This window comes from Physella acuta, unplaced genomic scaffold (genome assembly GCF_028476545.2).
Source record: "Physella acuta isolate Inbredline_101_S28 unplaced genomic scaffold, ASM2847654v3 ptg000367l, whole genome shotgun sequence".
NCBI classification, from domain to species: Eukaryota; Metazoa; Mollusca; class Gastropoda; family Physidae; genus Physella; species Physella acuta.
The window spans coordinates 401,882-422,500 of record NW_026731886.1 but is presented as its reverse complement, the minus strand read 5'-3'; the positions used below and the strand labels follow the sequence as shown (position 1 = coordinate 422,500).

Below are 20,619 nucleotides of genomic sequence, written 5' to 3'. Positions count from 1 at the left end.
GCTAGACGAACCATCCAACATTTGGGTCGCTAGACGAACCATCCAACATTTGGGTCGCTAGACGAACCATCCAACATTTGGGTCACTAGACGAACCATCCAACATTTGGGTCGCTAGACGAACCAACCAACATTTGGGTCGCTAGACGAACCATCCAACATTTGGGTCGGTAGACGAACCATCCAACATTTGGGTCGCTAGACGAACCATCCAACATTTGGGTCGCTAGACGAACCATCCAACATTCGCTAGACGAACCATCCAACATTTGGGTCGCTAGACGAACCATCCAACATTCGCTAGACGAACCATCCAACATTTGGGTCGCTAGACGAACCATCCAACATTTGGGTCGCTAGACGCTAGACGAACCATCCAACATTTGGGTCGCTAGACGAACCATCCAACATTTGGGTCGCTAGACGAACCATCCAACATTTGGGTCACTAGACGAACCATCCAACATTTGGGTCACTAGACGAACCATCCAACATTTAGGTCGCTAGACGAACCATCCAACATTTGGGTCGCTAGACGAACCATCCAACATTTGGGTCGCTAGACGAACCATCCAACATTTGGGTCGCTAGACGAACCATCCAACATTTTGGTCGCTAGACGAACCATCCAAAATTTGGGTCACTAGACGAACCATCCAACATTTGGGTCGCTAGACGAACCATCCAACATTTGGGTCGCTAGACGAACCATCCAACATTTGGGTCGCTAGACGCTAGACGAACCATCCAACATTTGGGTCGCTAGACGAACCATCCAACATTCGCTAGACGAACCATCCAACATTTGGGTCACTAGACGAACCATCCAACATTTGGGTCGCTAGACGAACCATCCAACATTTGGGTCGCTAGACGCTAGACGAACCATCCAACATTTGGGTCGCTAGACGAACCATCCAACATTTGGGTCGCTAGACGCTAGACGAACCATCCAACGTTTGGGTCGCTAGACGGACCATCCAACATTTGGGTCGCTAGTCGCTAGACGAACCATCCAACATTTGGGTCGCTAGACGAACCATCCAACATTTGGGTCGCTAGACGAACCATCCAACATTTGGGTCACTAGACGAACCATCCAACATTTGGGTCGCTAGACGAACCATCCAACATTTGGGTCGCTAGACGAACCATCCAACATTTGGGTCGCTAGACGAACCATCCAACATTTGGGTCGCTAGACGAACCATCCAACATTTGGGTCGCTAGACGAACCATCCAACATTGGGGTCGCTAGACGAACCATCCAACATTTGGGTCGCTAGACGAACCATCCAACATTTGGGTCGCTAGACGAACCATCCAACATTTGGGTCGCTAGACGGACCATCCAACATTTGGGTCGCTAGACGAACCATCCAACATTTGGGTCGCTAGACGAACCATCCAACATTTGGGTCGCTAGCCGCTAGACGAACCATCCAACATTTGGGTCGCTAGACGAACCATCCAACATTTGGGTCGCTAGACGAACCATCCAACATTTGGGTCGCTAGTCGCTAGACGAACCATCCAACATTTGGGTCGCTAGACGAACCATCCAACATTTGGGTCGCTAGACGAACCATCCAACATTTGGGTCGCTAGACGAACCATCCAACATTTGGGTCGCTAGACGAACCATCCAACATTTGGGTCGCTAGACGAACCATCCAACATTTGGGTCGCTAGACGAACCATCCAACATTGGGGTCGCTAGACGAACCATCCAACATTTGGGTCGCTAGACGAACCATCCAACATTTGGGTCGCTAGACGAACCATCCAACATTTGGGTCGCTAGACGGACCATCCAACATTTGGGTCGCTAGACGAACCATCCAACATTTGGGTCGCTAGACGAACCATCCAACATTTGGGTCGCTAGCCGCTAGACGAACCATCCAACATTTGGGTCGCTAGACGAACCATCCAACATTTGGGTCGCTAGACGAACCATCCAACATTTGGGTCGCTAGTCGCTAGACGAACCATCCAACATTTGGGTCGCTAGACGAACCATCCAACATTTGGGTCGCTAGACGAACCATCCAACATTTGGGTCGCTAGACGAACCATCCAACATTTGGGTCGCTAGACGAACCATCCAACATTTGGGTCGCTAGACGGACCATCCAACATTTGGGTCGCTAGACGAACCATCCAACATTTGGGTCGCTAGACGCTAGACGAACCATCCAACATTTGGGTCGCTAGACGAACCATCCAACATTTGGGTCGCTAGACGAACCATCCAACATTTGGGTCGCTAGCCGCTAGACGAATCATCCAACATTTGGGTCGCTAGACGAACCATCCAACATTTGGGTCGCTAGACGAACCATCCAACATTTGGGTCACTAGACGAACCATCCAACATTTGGGTCACTAGACGAACCATCCAACATTTGGGTCGCTAGCCGCTAGACGAACCATCCAACATTCGCTAGACGAACCATCCAACATTCGCTAGACGAACCATCCAACAGCTAGACGAACCATCCAACATTTGGGTCGCTAGACGAACCATCCAACATTTGGGTCGCTAGCCGCTAGACGAACCATCCAACATTCGCTAGACGAACCATCCAACATTCGCTAGACGAACCATCCAACATTCGCTAGACGAACCATCCAACATTCGCTAGACGAACCATCCAACATTTGGGTCGCTACCTAGTGGATGATGAAATGCGGGCATCAGACCCTCTCCCCCTCCCCCTCCCCCCACCAACGTTACATAAGCCGTGACGGAAGATCGTGTTACACTTGGGTGACGACGAGGTTTGTGCCTGATCTTAACAAACCCTAACCCTAAACCTGAGCCTAAACCTGACCCCTGACCGTTAAGTGATGCATGGAAATCACGTGCTCTCGAGGTGGTATATTTTTTTCATATTTACACAGTCAGCTTAAGGTCATGTATACATTCAGGGTAAGGTCATGTAAACACAGTCACTTTAAGGTCATGTATACAGTCATGGTAAGGTCATGTATACACATTCAGGGTACATGACATGTGTTCGTGACCTTAGCTATGATTTGTTAAATCTACGTTGAATAGGTTCGTTAGGACGCTCTTTGTATGAACTTCGAAATGCGCAATACATTTTTTATTATTGAAATGTGCATGTCCTGAAAAGGTAGATCGTGTGGCCTAATAGGGCGTGTCGAGTTACAGCTAATCTGAAGGTCACATGCAGTCTGAAGGTCACATGCAGCCTGAAGGTCACAGGTTAAATAGCGCGTGGCGAGATATATGGAGGCCACTAGCATTAGTTTCTAGAAACGTTGCGTCATGTCAGTGGCGGAACTAGAAAAAAAGGGCCATCCCGCAAAAAATTTGTTGGCCTCCCCCCAATATATATATATATATATATATATATATATATATATATATATATATATATATATATATATATATATATATATATATATATATATATATATATATATAAACAAAAAATATGAACATAGGATAGTCATTTCTGGCCTGAAAATAAAATGTCTTTGTTTTTCTTTCAATTAAAACAAATTACAACAACATCTCATGTGTGTGAGTGCATTAGTGTTTTATTTTTTAATTATTTAGTGCATTAGTGTTTTTGAAAATCTGTTTTATTTTTATGTCGGCTGAAATACTACGAAACTTCTAGTCGGTCAACAGAATATGAAATATCAAAGCTTTGTAATTGTAATGGTCTCTCGTGTTATTTTTATTTTTATGTCTTTTTATATTTATATTATTAATTTTAAATGCAATTCCTTTTTATAGTATGTCATTCTTCAGTATTTATTTAAAAAAAAATTAATTAAGAGAAGTAATTGCTTTTTAATTGTTTAGTACAAATTTATTAAATTGGAGCTTATGAGCACCCTTATTTGACTTTTAAAAAAGGGAAATAAGTCATGGAAGTGGTTTAAACGTTTGAATATCTTTCACAATGGTTTAAAAACAAAGGGAAAAAGAATATACAAGTGCGTGGGATGGTGTCTATAGAATAAAGATAATCCAACCGCAACTACAGAAATTTTTTTAACAAAACAACCATCAAGTAAAAAATGAAAGAAAATAAAGTTTTTTAACAACAAAAAATTGATTATGGTCGGCTGTGGGACCCTAAACGGCGTGCCCCCCCCCCTCCGACCCTGGCTGCACTGTAGAGGTGTGGTTCCGCCCCTGCGTCAAGTGATTTATGTGATAGCTATGCCTTCTTTGTCAGGATTACCTTGATATCAAGTCAGATTGAGTTGTTGGGTGAACGGAAAAAAGTCACAGAGGAAAAATGTTATCGGAAAAAACGTCACAGAAAGAAAGTTACAGTAAAAAGTCACAAATGTGTATCTAGAATTATTTTGATTTTCTTGTTGAGCATTGTAAAAAAAAATAAAAAAAAATTGTAAAACCTTAGTTGTTTATAAATATGGGGAGTGATTTTTAGTAACATTTAAAATCATGGTTTTTAATAATAATCCGACTCTGGTATTCATAATAAGTAAAACTATCTATAGTACAATAAGGTAGTTTACACCGCAGCCTCTAAGTAACATATTTATTTGAATACCTGATATAAAAATTAATTATTACAAAATAATTATTACAAAAACGTCATCATGTTTCGTGTGTGTCTGTGTGTTTGTGTGTGTGTGTTTGCCATAGACTTTTCTTCATTGTGTGTGTGTGTGTTTACTATAGACCTTTCTTCATTTTGTGTGTGTGTGTTTACCATAGACCTTTCTTCATTATGTTTGTGTGTGTGTGTGTGTTTGCCACAGGCCTTTCTTCGTTGTGTTTGATGACGTTTAGCGACAGCATGTGAACGCGTCTGTGTTGTGGCTGGGTCCTACACGTTGGGATGTGATGTGGGGATGTGATGTGGGGATGTGATGTGGGGATGTGATGTGGGGATGTGATGTGGGGATGTGATGTGGGGATGTGATGTGGGGATGTGATGTGGGGATGTGATGTGGGGATGTGATGTGGGGATGTGATGTGGGGATGTGATGTGGGGATGTGATGTGGGGATGTGATGTGGGGATGTGATGTGGGGATGTGATGTGGGGATGTGATGTGGGGATGTGATGTGGGGATGTGATGTGGGGATGTGATGTGGGGATGTGATGTGGGGATGTGATGTGGGGATGTGATGTGGGGATGTGATGTGGGGATGTGATTTGGGGATGTGATGTGGGGATGTGATGTGGGGATGTGATGTGGGGATGTGATGTGGGGATGTGATGTGGGGATGTGATGTGGGGATGTGATGTGGGGATGTGATGTGGGGATGTGATGTGGGGATGTGATGTGGGGATGTGATGTGAGGATGTGATGTGGGGATGTGATGTGGGGATGTGATGTGGGGATGTGATGTGGGGATGTGATGTGGGGATGTGATGTGGGGATGTGATGTGGGGATGTGATGTGTGGTGAATGTGAAGTGGGGATGTGATGTGGGGATGTGATGTGGGGATGTGATGTGGGGATGTGATGTGGGGATGTGATGAGGGGATGTGTTGGGGGGATGTGATGTGATGGGGGGATGTGATGTGATGTGGGGATGTGATGTGATGTGGGGATGTGATGTGATGTGGGGATGTGATGTGGTGATGTGATGAGGGGATGTGTTGTGGGGATGTGATGTGGTGATGTGATGTGGGGATGTGATGTGGTGATGTGATGTGGGGATGTGATGTGATGTGGGGATGTGATATTGGGATGTGATGTGGGGATGTGATGTGGGGATGTGATGTGGGGATGTGATATGGGGATGTGATGTGGGGATGTGATGTGGAGTGTGATGTGGGGATGTGATGTGGGGTTGTGGGGATGTGATGTGGGGATGTGATGTGGGGATGTGATATGGGGATTGTGATGTGGGGATGTGATGTGGGGATGTGATGTGGGGATGTGATGTGGGGATGTGATGTGGGGATGTGATGTGGGGATGTGATGTGATGTGGGGATGTGATGTGGGGATGTGGTGTGGGGATGTGATGTGGGTATGTGATGTGATGTGGGGATGTGATGTGGGGATGTGGTGTGGGGATGTGATGTGGGGATGTGATGTGGGGATGTGATGTGGGGATGTGATGTGGGGATGTGATGTGGGGATGTGATGTGGGGATGTGATGTGGGGATGTGATGTGGGGATGTGATGTGGGGATGTGATGTGGGGATGTGATGTGTGGATGTGATGTGGGGATGTGATGTGGGGATGTGATGTGGGGATGTGATGTGGGGATGTGATGAGGGGATGTGTTGTGGGGATGTGATGTGATGTGGGGATGTGATGTGATGTGGGGATGTGATGTGATGTGGTGATGTGATATGGTGATGTGATGTGGGGATGTGATATTGGGATGTGATGTGGGGATGTGACGTGGGGATGTGATGTGGGGATGTGATGTGGGGATGTGATGAGGGGATGTGTTGTGGGGATGTGATGTGATGTGGGGATGTGATGTGATGTGGGGATGTGATGTGATGTGGTGATGTGATATGGTGATGTGATGTGGGGATGTGATATTGGGATGTGATGTGGGGATGTGATGTGCGGATGTGATGTGGGGATGTGATATGGGGATGTGATGTGGGGATGTGATGTGGGGATGTAATGTGATGTGGGGATGTGATGTGGGGATGTGATGTGGGGATGTGATGTGGGGATGTGATGTGGGGATGTGATGTGGGGATGTGATGTGGGGATGTGATGTGTGGATGTGATGTGGGGATGTGATGTGGGGATGTGATGTGGGGATGTGATGTGGGGATGTGATGAGGGGATGTGTTGTGGGGATGTGATGTGATGTGGGGATGTGATGTGATGTGGGGATGTGATGTGATGTGGTGATGTGATATGGTGATGTGATGTGGGGATGTGATATTGGGATGTGATGTGGGGATGTGATGTGGGGATGTGATGTGGGGATGTGATATGGGGATGTGATGTGGGGATGTGATGTGGAGTGTGATGTGGGGATGTGATGTGGGTTGTGGGGATGTGATGTGGGGATGTGATGTGGGGATGTGAGATGGGGATTGTGATGTGGGGATGTGATGTGGGGATGTGATGTGGGGATGTGATGTGGGGATGTGATGTGGGGATGTGATGTGATGTGGGGATGTGATGTGATGTGGGGATGTGATGTGGGGATGTGGTGTGGGGATGTGATGTGGGTATGTGATGTGATGTGGGGATGTGATGTGGGGATGTGGTGTGGGGATGTGATGTGGGGATGTGATGTGGGGATGTGATGTGGGGATGTGATGTGATGTGGGGATGTGATGTGGGTATGTGATGTGGAGATGTGCTGTGGGGATGTGATGTGGGGATGTGATGTGGGATGTGATGTGATGTGGGGATGTGATGTGGGGATGTGATGTGGGGATGTGATGTGGGGATGTGATGAGGGGATGTGTTGTGGGGATGTGATGTGATGTGGGGATGTGATGTGATGTGGAGTGTGATGTGGGGATGTAATGTGGGGATGTGATGTGGGGATGTGATGTGGGGATGTGATGTGGGGATGTGATGTGGGGATGTGTTGTGGGGATGTGATGTGATGTGGGGATGTGATGTGATGTGGGGATGTGATGTGGTGATGTGATGTGGGGATGTGATGTGGGGTTGTGGGGATGTGATGTGATGTGGGGATGTGATGTGATGTGGAGTGTGATGTGGGGATGTGATGTGGGGTTGTGGGGATGTGATGTGGGGATGTGATGTGGGGATGTGATGTGGGGATGTGATGTGGGATGTGATGTGGGGATGTGATGTGGGGATGTGATGTGGGGATGTGATGTGGGGATGTGATGTGGGGATGTGATGTGGGGATGTGATGGGGGATGTGATGTGGGGATGTGATGTGGGGATGTGATGTGGGGATGTGATGTGGGGATGTGATGTGGGGATGTGATGTGGGGATGTGATGTGGGGATGTGATGTGGGGATGTGATGTGGGGATGTGATGTGGGGATGTGATGTGGGGATGTGATGTGGGGATGTGATGTGGGGATGTGATGTGGGGATGTGATGTGGGGATGTGATGTGGGGATGTGATGTGGGGATGTGAAGTGGGGATGTGATGTGGGGATGTGATGTGGGATGTGATTGATGTGGGATGTGATGTGGGATGTGATGTGGGGATGTGATGTGGGGATGTGATGTGGGGATGTGATGTGGGAGTGATGTGATGTGGGGATGTGATGTGGGGATGTGATGTGGGGATGAGATGTGGGGATGTGATGTGGGGATGTGATGTGGAGGCTAAAGGTGGCTGAACTATTTTTGCGACTAGTTGAGGACAACTAATCATCTTAACTGCGTCTTATTATCCTTTTGCAGCAAGGTTTGTATTCTAAAATACCGATGAGCAAAACCGAGAAGGTTTGAATATTCTACTTAATTCTATTTTATAATGGAATGGAATTAAAGCCTACATACTTCAGACTATATATTTTTACGTGTGTTATACACATTCCCATACAAATAAAAAAAACCTATGCACTTAAACCTAAAATGTTTACATTACATTTAATTAATCGTATTCTGACTTGCACTATCTGAAAACATACACATATTAACAAATTCATGCATATACCCATTGTTTTTTTTTCCTGTGATGTGTGTAGTGTGATGTTTCATGTATGTAGTGTGATGTGTGTCTTATGATGTGTGTAGTGTGATGTGTGTAGTGTGATGTGTGTAGTGTGATGTGTGTAGTGTGTAGTGTGATGTATGTAGTGTGGTGTGTGTAGTGTGGTGTGTGTAGTGTGATGTGCTTAGTGTGTAGTGTGATGTATGAAAAGCGGTGTGTGTAGTGTGATGTGTGTAGTGAGGTGTGTAGTGTGATGTGTGTAGTGTAGTGTGTAGTGTGATGTGTGTAGTGTGATGTGTGATGTGTGTAATGTGTAGTGTGTAGTGTGTAGTGTGGTGTGTGGTGTGTAGTGATGTGTGTAGTGTGTAGTGTGATGTGCGTAGTGTGATGTGTGATGTGTGATGTGTGATGTGTGTAGTTTGATGTGTTTCTTGTGATGTGTGTGTTCTGTGTAATGAGATGTGTGTCGTGTGTAGTGTGATGCGAGTAGCTGTGATATATATCCTTCTAATGTGCTGTGTATGCTTTGAAGACTTCTTGAGATCGTGACTGTGTGAAAAGGTTCGAGGATCAAGAACGTGTTGTCTGACTGTCGACCAATCAATAGCCTACTTCCTTATTGTTTTAAGATCCATCGTCCTCTGTCCACACCTGTTGTTTTATGTACAGCTCACACTAGTCCATAATAGCCCACAATAGCCCACACTAGTCCACAATAGCCCCTAACAGCCCATTGTTGTGAGTAGAGACCAATGTCCCAGGGAGGCAGACAACTCCTGACTCCACCCTCCCAGCTCACACTGACCACATCAGACCAAGCCACAGAGAGCTCTCGACTACACCTGGATTACATGCTGGGGTCACATCGATAAGTTTTCCTAGGTCACATCGATAAGCCTTCTTTGATCACATCGATAAGCCTTCTTTGATCACATCGATAAGCCTTCTTTGATCACATCGATAAGCCTTCTTTGATCACATCGATAAGCCTTCTTTGATCACATCAATAAGTTTACTTGATCCGAGCAGGTGATATTGATGTGATAACACTTCAGGTAATTACTTGCCATTATAACACTTCAGGTAATTATTTGCTATTATAACACTTCAGGTAATTACTTGCTATTTTCACACTTCAGATAATTACTTGCTATTTTCACACTTCAGGTAATTACTTGCTATTATAACACCTCAGGTAATTACTTTCTATTATAACACTTCAGGTAATTACTTGCTATTATAACACTTCAGGTAATTACTTGCTATTTTCACACTTCAGGTAATTACTTGCTATTATAACATTTCAGGTAATTAATTGGTATTATAACACTTCAGGTAATTAATTGCTATTACAACACTTCGGGTAATTACTTGCTATTACATCACTTCAGGTAACTGCTCCACCTAGGTAACTGCTATTTGAACATCAGATTTCTGCAATAATGGTGTCAGCGGGACCCAAGATGGCGTCGGTGTGTCTGGCACTGACTCTATTTGTGTCGGGCACTCTGGCGTCATGCCGTCCTGACTCCGTCATCGACATGTCACACCCACTTGACAGCCACGCCCTCTTGTGGCCAGGGGGTGACGCTGCTTTCAACTTCACAATCCTCACCCGCGGGCGGACGCCCCAGGGCTTTTGGTAAGTCGTTCTAATTTTTTTTTGGTGAGTCGTTCTAATTATTTTTTTTTTGGGAAGTCGTTCTAATTTTTTTTTTGGGAAGTCGTTCTAATTTTTTTTTTTTGTATACGAAGTATAGAGAAAGTCTTTTAATCGTGCAAAAAAAAATTGAGATTTTTGCAAATCTCGACGTTTTACACCTCACTGATACGGAAAAACATAATTTTGCAATCTTGTCCGTATGTCTGTGTGTATGTCTGTGTGTGTCTGTGTGTGTCTGTAAACACGATAATTTGAGTACCGTTACAGCTAAGTTGATGAAATTTCATATATAAGTATTTTATCAAAATCGTAGATCCGTATCAACTTTTGAGCGATTTCCGATAACCGGAAGTGGTACTTTGTTTACTTTGAATTTTCCAAAAGACTATAACTTGAGTACTATTTTAGATAGATAAATGACATTTCACATGTAAGTAAAAGATCTAATTCTCTACCTTCTGTTAAATTTTCAGTAATTTCCGTTGACCGGAAGTACTAATTTACGCTATTTCCGATTTCTCAAAAAACGAATATAAATTTATAAAGTACTAATATATTTCGCACTATTATGCACATTTTATTTGGCGTTCACTTGTGCGCAATTCTTTTGTCTACGAGATTCTATTCTATTTTTTAAAGTTTAAATATTTAAAATGGATTAAAAGTCATGTCTATATCCTGAGTTGCCATCCCCTTTTTGTTTTTAAATATAAGAATATTCAGAAAGTTTAGGGGAGATCGCTCCCGGTTTATTTTTGGCGAGTCGTTCTTTTTTTTGTGTGACTCGGTCTAATTTTTTTTTGGTGAGTCGTTCAAAATTTTTTGTTGAGTCGTTCTAATTTTTTGGCGAGTCGTTCTATTTTTTTTGGTGAGTTGTTCTAATTTTTTGGCGAGTCGTTCTATTTTTTTTGGTGAGTTGTTCTAATTTTTTGGCGAGTCGTTCTAATTTTTTGGCGAGTCGTTCTATTTTGTTTGGTGAGTTGTTCTAATTTTTTGGTGAGTCGTTCAAAATTTGTTGTTGAGTCGTTCTAATTTTAAACCAATGTGTTAACCCTCTACATGTTTGAGTTAAACCAATGTGTTTACTCTCTACAGACTGGAGTTAAACTAATGTGTTAACCCTCTACAGGTTTGAGTTAAACCAATGTGTTAACCCCCCACAGGCTGGAGTAAAACCAATGTGTTAACCCTATACAGACTGGAGTTAAACTAATGTGTTAACCCTCCACAGGCTGGAGTTAAACCAATGTGTTAACCCTCCACAGGTTTGAGTTAAACCAATGTGTTAACCCTATACAGACTGGAGTTAAACCAATGTGTTAACCCTCCACAGGTTTGAGTTAAACCAATGTGTTATCACTCTACATGTTTGAGTTAAACCAATGTGTTAACCCTCCACAGGCTGGAGTTAAACCAATGTGTTAACCCTCCACAGGTTTGAGTTAAACCAATGTGTTAACCCTATACAGACTGGAGTTAAACTAATGTGTTAACCCTCTACATGTTTGAGTTAAACCAATGTGTTAACCCTCCACAGGTTTGAGTTAAACCAATGTGTTAACTCTATACAGACTGGAGTTAAACTAATGTGTTAACCCTCTACATGTTTGAGTTAAACCAATGTGTTAACCCTCCACAGGCTGGAGTTAAACTAATGTGTTAACCCTCCACAGGCTGGAGTTAAACCAATGTGTTAACCCTCCACAGGCTGGAGTTAAACTAATGTGTTAACCCTCCACAGGCTGGAGTTAAACCAATGTGTTAACCCTCTACAGACTGGAGTTAAACCAATGTGTTAACCCTCCACAGGCTGGAGTTAAACAAGTTCACAACACCCGAGCATGTGGGCACCCACCTAGACGCACCGTCCCACTTTAGTGAGGGTCACTGGCGTGTGGACCAGATCCCCCCGGCTCGTCTGGTGGGGCCGGGCATCGTGGTGGACGCCCGACCCCAGGTGGCCAACAACCCTGACTACAGGCTCACGTAAGACCTTGACCTTCATCCGTTAGTTCACTCACCCGGGTTGCTTGATATAGGTCAAACTCTAAAGTTAACTGTTAACCTAATGCTTATCTCTAAAGTTAACTGTTAACCCAAAGTTTACCTCAAAAGTTAACCGTTGATCCAATATGTAACTCTGAAATTCTGTTAACATAATGTTTAAATCAAAATGTAACTGTTATCTCAATGTTTAACTACAAAGTGAAATGTTAACCCATTATTTAACTCAAAAGTGTTTAACTACAAAGTGAAATGTTAACCCATTATTTAACTCAAAAGTTAACGGTTAACTTATAATTGACAGTGTTGAAGATTTGACCCGCTGGGAGGAGCTACATGGGCGTATCCCGGACCGTGCCATCGTCTTCATGTGGACGGGCTGGGACACCCGCTACCCCGACCCCTTCGCCACCTTCAACACCCCCACCCCACAGAACAGCTCCACCTTCCATTTTCCAGGTCAGTCGAAGTTGTGTTCTGACGTAATGAAATGACGTCATTTTAATTAAGTTGTGGTCTGAAATAATGAAATGACGTCATTTTAATCAAGTTGTGGTCTGGAGTAATGAAATGACGTCATTTTAATTTATTAGCTACCCGTTTTACCTCACCTCTCCCTGCAGGCTACCTGTTTCACCTCACCCCTCCCTACAGGCTACCTGTTTCACCTCACCTCTCCCTGCAGGCTACCTGTTTCACCTCACCCCTCCCTGCAGGCTACCTGTTTCACCTCACCCCTCCCTGCATGCTACCTGTTTTACCTCTCCTCTGCAGGCTACCTGTTTCACCTCACCCTTCCCTACAGGCTACCTGTTTCACCTCACCTCTCCCTGCAGGCTACCTGTTTTACCTCTCCTCTGCAGGCTACCTGTTTCACCTCACCTCTCCCTGCAGGCTACCTGTTTTACCTCTCCTCTGCAGGCTACCACCCTGACGCGGTCCGCTGGCTACTAGATGACCGTGACCTTGGCATGCTGGCCATAGACACACCGTCCAACGACTACGGCCAGACGCGCGTGTTTGACGTGCACCAGATGATTGGCCGCGCTAACGTCATGGGGCTAGAGAACGTCAACAGGATCGGCCAACTTCCGGTCAGGGGCGCCACCATCGTGGTGGCCCCGGTCAAGCTGACCGACGGCAGTGGCGGGCCAGTCAGGATCCTGGCCATGCAGTGTGGTAGTGGCAACACTGGCAGTCGTCTGCTTCCATTCTGGCACATCTGGTAGTGTCTGTGAGTGTGGGGGTGGGGGTAATGGGGGGGGGGAATATGAGGTTGTGGGGTGGGTGGGGCAAAAATGGTAGTGTGTGTGTGTCGGGGGGGAGGGGTAATGGGGGGGGGGGAATATGAGGTTGTGGGGTGGGTTAGGCACATCTGGTAGTGTGTGTGTGTGTGTAATTCTGTGTGTGGGGGGGGGGGTGGGGGGGGAAGAATAAGAGTTAGTGGGGGAGACAAAATGTGGTACTAAAAGCATCTCCAGACGGATTAAACTGACGCAGACACCATTTTACCACCATTGTAACAGACACCATTTTACCACCATTATAACGACACCATTGTACCACAACTGTGACAGACACCATTTTACCACCACTGTGACAGACACCATTTTACCACCATTGACAGACACCATTTTACCACCATTGACAGACACCATTTTACCACCATTGACAGACACCATTTTACCACCATTGTGACAGACACCATAATTTTACCATCACTGTGACAGACAGTTATTCTGCTGTTACCGTGTAGATAACTTGTGATATTTGTTCCCTACAAATCTGATCCATGTTTTATTGGGTTGTTGGACTGACGGCTAAACATCACATGTTTGTATAACTACTGGTTAAAGGTAGAATGTAAAATAAAAACTATTCTACGTTGACATGAGTTGATTGTTTCACATCGTCTTATGTGGCATTCAACTGTTCAATGTTTGAATGCTTGTATGTATTCCATATCGTCTTGTTGTATATGTGCATCGTATATGTTACAGCGTAGGTCAGTAGTCGGTTAAATGTTTCTTTATTTGGCGATATTTGGAATGGACAACAATGATTCAAGTGCCATCACACCATAGCCTACATTGGACATTGGCCAGGGTATCCCAGCTAGTTCGCGCAATGGCCGGTCAGTGTACAAAATACCTTGTCGATTTTAAAAGCTCTTTTGACATAACCCAAGCGCACGAGCTAATGCACAAACTAGTTGGGATAGTGTTACATGTCATTACACACCAATACATACACACACGTTCAAACACACACACACCAATACACACACCCACACCACTACACCCACCCACACCCACACCAATACACACATACACACACTTGCCTGAGTCCTACTTCTAGGGATGTCTCTTGGCCCACATTTGTACAGGTGTCACAAGTACATACGGCAGCAAAAAAAAAAAAGCGCCCCCACACCTACCCAACTGGTGTTATGTTACAATCAAAGCACCTTAAAGTTACCGGGAAAAAAAACTGGCAGCGCCGGCTTTTTTTCAGTCCTTCACCTTGAGCAATCTTTTCTAAACATTTGAGTCAGCCAAGCGTTCGTCTGATTGGATCAGAAGTGTGAAAGTCAACGAGTGCTGCACACGACGTTGTCATTGATACATTGGGTGCTTCGTGGTAATACTACAGGTATTGCTAAAAAATATAGGCAGGTAAGTTCGAGCTACATAGACAGGTAAGGTTTATACAAAAAATTAAGTAATTCTAATTGAGCCGTGAAGCCTAAAGCCACTTTTCAAAAAAATTATATACAAATTTATGTAAAGACTTTAATTAATTAAAACATTATAGCTAAACACCTTTAATTATAAAAGTTGAGAACAAAGACTTTATATACTTATTTCCACAAGAAATATAACTTTCAAGGATAGACCATGTTACACATTGTAAGTTTAATTCTTATATATAAAGTTCAAACCGATTATATGTCTCTGTTTGTGTTGTTTGCTTTCACGTTTACGTCTATGTTTTGGTTTGAGTATGAGTTAATGTTTGTGTTTATGTTTCGTTTACGTTTGTGTTTGCATTATTTATTTTTTCAAATAGTTTTTTCGTTATTTTTTTTTCTTTTATAGTTGCCATTGCATTTATATTGCTTTTGAGTTTGTGCTTATGTTTGTGTTTGCCTGAATGTTTAGGTTTAGGTTTATGTTTGCTTTTATTTTCATCTCTATGTTTCGGTTTAAGTTTGCGTTTACGTAAATGTTTGTGTTTATGTTCGCCTTTATGTTTTCAGTTAAGTTAGCAGTTATGTTTGAGTTTGCATCAATGTTTGTGTTTGATTTTATGTTTATGTTTGCGTTTATTTTTGCCTTATGTTTGCGTTTATGATTATATTTGCGTTTCGTTTGTGTTTATGTTTCCATTTATGTTTGCGTTTATGTTTGCATTTTGTGTTTATATTTTTACAAATGTCCATATTTACACATAGACCTTTCATTGACTAATTTTAAAATTTCCAAAAAAACGGAGAGCTCAGGGTATATGATGCTTAATGAGCATTTAAGTCACGGCCCTTTACAAATAATGTTTACCTCAAATGCCAGTGCAGTGCCTTGCCAGTACGGCTAGTGCGTTATAAAGCTAAACTTTCAGTCTCCTGTAAGAGAAGTCCGTTTGTTATTATTACAAGGTTCCAGTACTATAATCAATTCTAAATAGGATACGCTGGGCAGCTCTTCTTATTCCATTATATTTAATTTATCTAGGTCTACCGATTAACTAAATTAAGCCTTAAGTTGTTGGAGAACAGTGGGCCAAACAAACATTAATTAGTTAAAAACTAAACAAGAATAAAAAAAAAAGACAATTAATAATTGAGTTTCTTCAGGTAATTACTTTCTATTATAACACTGCAGGTAATTACTTGCTATTACAACACTTCAGGTAATTAGGCCTACTTGCTATTATAACACTTCAGGTAATAACTTGCTATTATAACACTTCAGGTAATTACTTGCTATTACAACACTTCGGGTAATTACTTGCTATTATAACACTTCAGGTAATTAATTGGTATTACAACACTTCAGGTAATTACTTGCTATTATAACACTTCAGGTAATTAATTGCTATTACAACACTTCGGGTAATTACTTGCTATTACATCACTTCGGGTAATTACTTGCTATTATAACATTTCAGGTAATTACTTGCTATTATAACATTTCAGGTAAATACTTGCTATTACATAACTTGAGGTAACTGCTCCACCTCAGGTAACTAATGCTATTTGAACTTCAGATTTCTGCAATAATGGTGTCAGCGGGACCCAAGATGGCGTCGGTGTGTCTGGCACTGACTCTGTTTGTGTCCGGCACTCTAGCGTCATGTCGTCCTGACTCCGTCATCGACATGTCACACCCACTTGACAGCCACGCCCTCTTGTGGCCAGGGGATGACGCTGCTTTCAACTTCACAATCCTCACCCGCGGGCAGACACCCGAGGGCTTTTGGTAAGTCGTTCTAATTTTTTTTGTGAGTCGTTCTAATTTTTTTAGGTGAGTCGTTTTAAGTTTTTTTGGGGTGAGTCGTTCTAATTTTTTTTTTTTGGTGAGTCGTTCTAATTTTTTTTTTTGTGAGTCGTTCTAATTTTTTTTTTTGGTGAGTCGTTCTAGTTTTTTTTTTTTTTTGGCGAGTCGTTCTAAATTTCTTTTGTTGAGTCTTTCAATTTTTTCTTTAGGTGAGTCGTTCTAATTTTTTTGGTGAGTCGTTCTAATTTTTGTTTCGGTGAGTCGTTCTAATTTTTTTTTGGGTGAGTCGTTCTTATTTTTTTTTTTTGGTGAGTCGTTCTAATTTATTTATTTTTGGGTGAGTCGTTCTAACTTTTTTTTCTGGTGAGTCGTTCTAATTTTTTTTTGGGTGAGTCGTTCTAATTTTTTTTGGTGAGTCGTTCTAATTTTTTTTGGGTGATTCGTTCTAATTTTTTTTTTTGTGAGTCGTTCTAATTTATTTATTTTTGGGTGAGTCGTTCTAACTTTTTTTTTTGGTGAGTCGTTCTAATTTTTTTTAGTGAGTCGTTCTAATTTTTGTTTGTTGAGTCGTTCTATTTTTTTTGGTGAGTCGTTCTAATTTTTTTTTGTGAGTCGTTCTAATTTTTTTTTGTTAGTCGTTCTAATTTATTTATTTTTGGGTGAGTCGTTCTAACTTTTTTTTTTTGGTGAGTCGTTCTAATTTTTTTTAGTGAGTCGTTCTAATTTTTGTTTGTTGAGTCGTTCTATTTTTTTTGGTGAGTCGTTCTAATTTTTTTTTGTGAGTCGTTCTAATTTTTTTTGTTAGTCGTTCTAATTTATTTATTTTTGGGTGAGTCGTTCTAACTTTTTTTTTTGGTGAGTCGTTCTAATTTTTTTTAGTGAGTCGTTCTAATTTTTGTTTGTTGAGTCGTTCTATTTTCTTTGATGAGTCGTTCTAATTTTTTTTTGTGAGTCGTTCTAATTTTTTTTTGTTAGTCGTTCTAATTGTTTTCTTTGGTGAGTCGTTCTAATTTTTTTTTGTGACTCGTTCTAATTTTTTTTTTGTTTTTGTGAGTCGTTCTAATTTTTTTTGTGAGTCGTTCTAATTTTTTTTTTTGGTGAGTCGTTCAAAAATTTTGAAACCAATGTGTTAACCCTCCACAGGCTGGAGTTAAACCAATGTGTTAACCCTCCACAGGCTGGAGTTAAACCAATGTGTTAACCCTCCACAGGCTGGAGTTAAACCAATGTGTTAACCCTCCACAGGCTGGAGTTAAACCAATGTGTTAACCCTCCACAGGCTGGAGTTAAACAAGTTCACAACACCCGAGCATGTGGGCACCCACCTAGACGCACCGTCCCACTTTAGTGAGGGTCACTGGCGTGTGGACCAGATCCCCCCGGCTCGTCTGGTGGGGCCGGGCATCGTGGTGGACGCCCGACCCCAGGTGGCCAACAACCCTGACTACAGGCTCACGTAAGACCTTGACCTTCATCCGTTAGTTCACTCAGACCTGCTCACCCGGATTGCTTGATATAGGTCAAACTCTAAAGTTAACTGTTACCCCAATGCTTATCTCTTAAGTTAACTGTTAACCCAAAGTTTACCTCAAAAGTTAACCGTTGATCCAATATGTACCTCTGAAATTCTGTTAACATAATGTTTAAATCAAAATTTAACTGTTATCTCAATGTTTAACTACAAAGTGAAATGTTAACCCATTATTTAACTCAAAAGTTAACGGTTAACTCATGTTGGACAGTGTTGCAGATTTGACCCGCTGGGAGGAGCTACATGGGCGTATCCCGGACCGTGCCATCGTCTTCATGTGGACGGGCTGGGACACCCGCTACCCCGACCCCTTCGCCACCTTCAACACCCCCACCCCACAGAACAGCTCCACCTTCCATTTTCCAGGTCAGTCGAAGTTGTGGTCTGTCGTAATGAAATGACGTCATTTTAATCAAGTTGTGGTCTGGAGTAATGAAATGACGTCATTTTAATTAATTTGTGGTCTGGAGTAATGAAATGACGTCATTTTAATCAAGTTGTGGTCTGACGTAATGAAATGACGTCATTTTAATTAATAAGCTACCTATTTCACCTCACCTCTCCCTACAGGCTACCTGTTTCACCTCACCCCTCCCTACAGGCTACCTGTTTCACCTCACCTCTTCTCTGCAAGCTACCTGTTTCACCTCACCTCTCCCTACAGGCTACCTGTTTCACCTCACCTCTCCCTACAGGCTACCTGTTTCACCTCACCCCTCCCTGCAGGCTACCTGTTTCACCTCACCTCTCCCTACAGGCTACCTGTTTCACCTCACCCCTCCCTACAGGCTACCTGTTTCACCTCTCCCTGCAGGCTACCTGTTTCACCTCACCCCTCCCTGCAGGCTACCTGTTTCACCTCACCCCTCCCTGCAGGCTACCTGTTTCAACTCACCTCTCCCTGCAGGCTACCTGTTTCAACTCACCTCTCCCTGCAGGCTACCTGTTTTACCTCACCTCTCCCTACAGGCTACCTGTTTCACCTCACCTCTCCCTGCAGGCTACCTGTTTTACCTCACCGCTCCCTGCAGGCTACCTGTTTTACCTCACCTCTCCTTGCAGGCTACCTTTTTACCTCACCTCTCCCTACAGGCTACCTGTTTCACCTCACCCCTCCCTACAGGCTACCTGTTTCACCTCACCCCTCCCTACAGGCTACCTGTTTCACATCACCTCTCCCTGCAGGCTACCTGTTTTACATCATCTCTCCCTGTAGGCTACCTGTTTTACATCATCTCTCCCTGCAGGCTAACTGTTTCACCTCACCCCTCCCTACAGGCTACCTGTTTCACCTCACCCCTCCCTACAGGCTACCTGTTTCACCTCACCCCTCCCTACAGGCTACCTGTTTCACCTCACCCCTCCCTACAGGTACCTGTTTCACCTCACCCCTCCCTACAGGCTACCTGTTTCACCTCACCTCTCCCTGCAGGCTACCTGTTTCACCTCACCTCTCCCTACAGGCTACCTGTTTCACCTCACCTCTCCTTGCAGGCTACCTGTTTTACCTCACCTCTCCTCTGCAGGCTACCTGTTTCACCTCACCCCTCCCTGAAGGCTACCTGTTTCACCTCACCTCTCCCTACAGGCTACCTGTTTCACCTCACCTCACCTCTGCAGGCTACCTGTTTCACCTCACCTCTCCCTACAGGCTACCTGTTTTACCTCTCCTCTGCAGGCTACCACCCTGACGCGGTCCGCTGGCTACTAGATGACCGTGACCTTGGCATGCTGGCCATCGACACACCGTCTAACGACTACGGGCAGACGCGCGTGTTTGACGTGCATCAGATGATTGGCCGCGCTAACGTCATGGGGCTAGAGAACGTCAACAGGATCGGCCAACTTCCGGTCAGGGGCGCCACCATCGTGGTGGCCCCGGTCAAGCTGACCGACGGCAGTGGCGGGCCAGTCAGGATCCTGGCCATGCAGTGTGGTAGTGGCAACACTGGCAGTCGTCTGCTTCCATTCTGGCACATCTGGTAGTGTGTGTGTCTGTGTGTGTGGGGGTGGGGGTAATGGGGGGGTGGAAATATGATGTTGTGGGGTGGGTGGGGCACATCTGGTAGTGTGTGTGTGGGGGGGGGAGGAATGGGGGATATGATGTAGTGGGGTGGGTGGGGCAGGTCTGGTAGTCTGTGTGTCTGTGTGTGTGTGGGATGGGGGGGGGGGGGTAATGGGGGGATATGAGGTTGTGGGGTGGGTGGGGCAGGTCTGGTAGTGGGGGAGACAAAATGTGGTACTTATAACATCTCCAGACGGATTAAACTGACGCAGACAACATTTTACCACCATTGTGACAGACACCATTTTACCACTACTGTGACA

The 20,619-nt window shown here is 43.9% G+C and overlaps 2 protein-coding genes across 2 annotated transcripts; both read left to right on the top strand.

Moving 5' to 3' along the window:
• The first annotated feature begins 9,323 nt into the window (after positions 1 to 9,323).
• On the top strand, positions 9,324 to 13,501 carry LOC131941607 (isatin hydrolase). Its single transcript, XM_059300934.1, has 5 exons — positions 9,324 to 9,652; positions 9,989 to 10,239; positions 12,070 to 12,246; positions 12,569 to 12,723; positions 13,186 to 13,501. The coding sequence occupies exons 2-5, from the start codon at positions 10,040 to 10,042 to the stop codon at positions 13,491 to 13,493; spliced, it is 840 nt and encodes a 279-aa protein (XP_059156917.1). The 5' UTR covers positions 9,324 to 9,652; positions 9,989 to 10,039; the 3' UTR covers positions 13,494 to 13,501.
• A 1,448-nt stretch (positions 13,502 to 14,949) lies between these two features.
• Positions 14,950 to 20,291, top strand: LOC131941609 (isatin hydrolase). The gene is made up of 5 exons (XM_059300935.1): positions 14,950 to 14,962; positions 16,531 to 16,742; positions 18,040 to 18,216; positions 18,503 to 18,657; positions 19,970 to 20,291. Exons 2-5 carry the CDS (start codon positions 16,543 to 16,545, stop codon positions 20,275 to 20,277), a joined length of 840 nt encoding a protein of 279 aa, XP_059156918.1. The 5' UTR covers positions 14,950 to 14,962; positions 16,531 to 16,542; the 3' UTR covers positions 20,278 to 20,291.
• Positions 20,292 to 20,619: the final 328 nt, after the last annotated feature.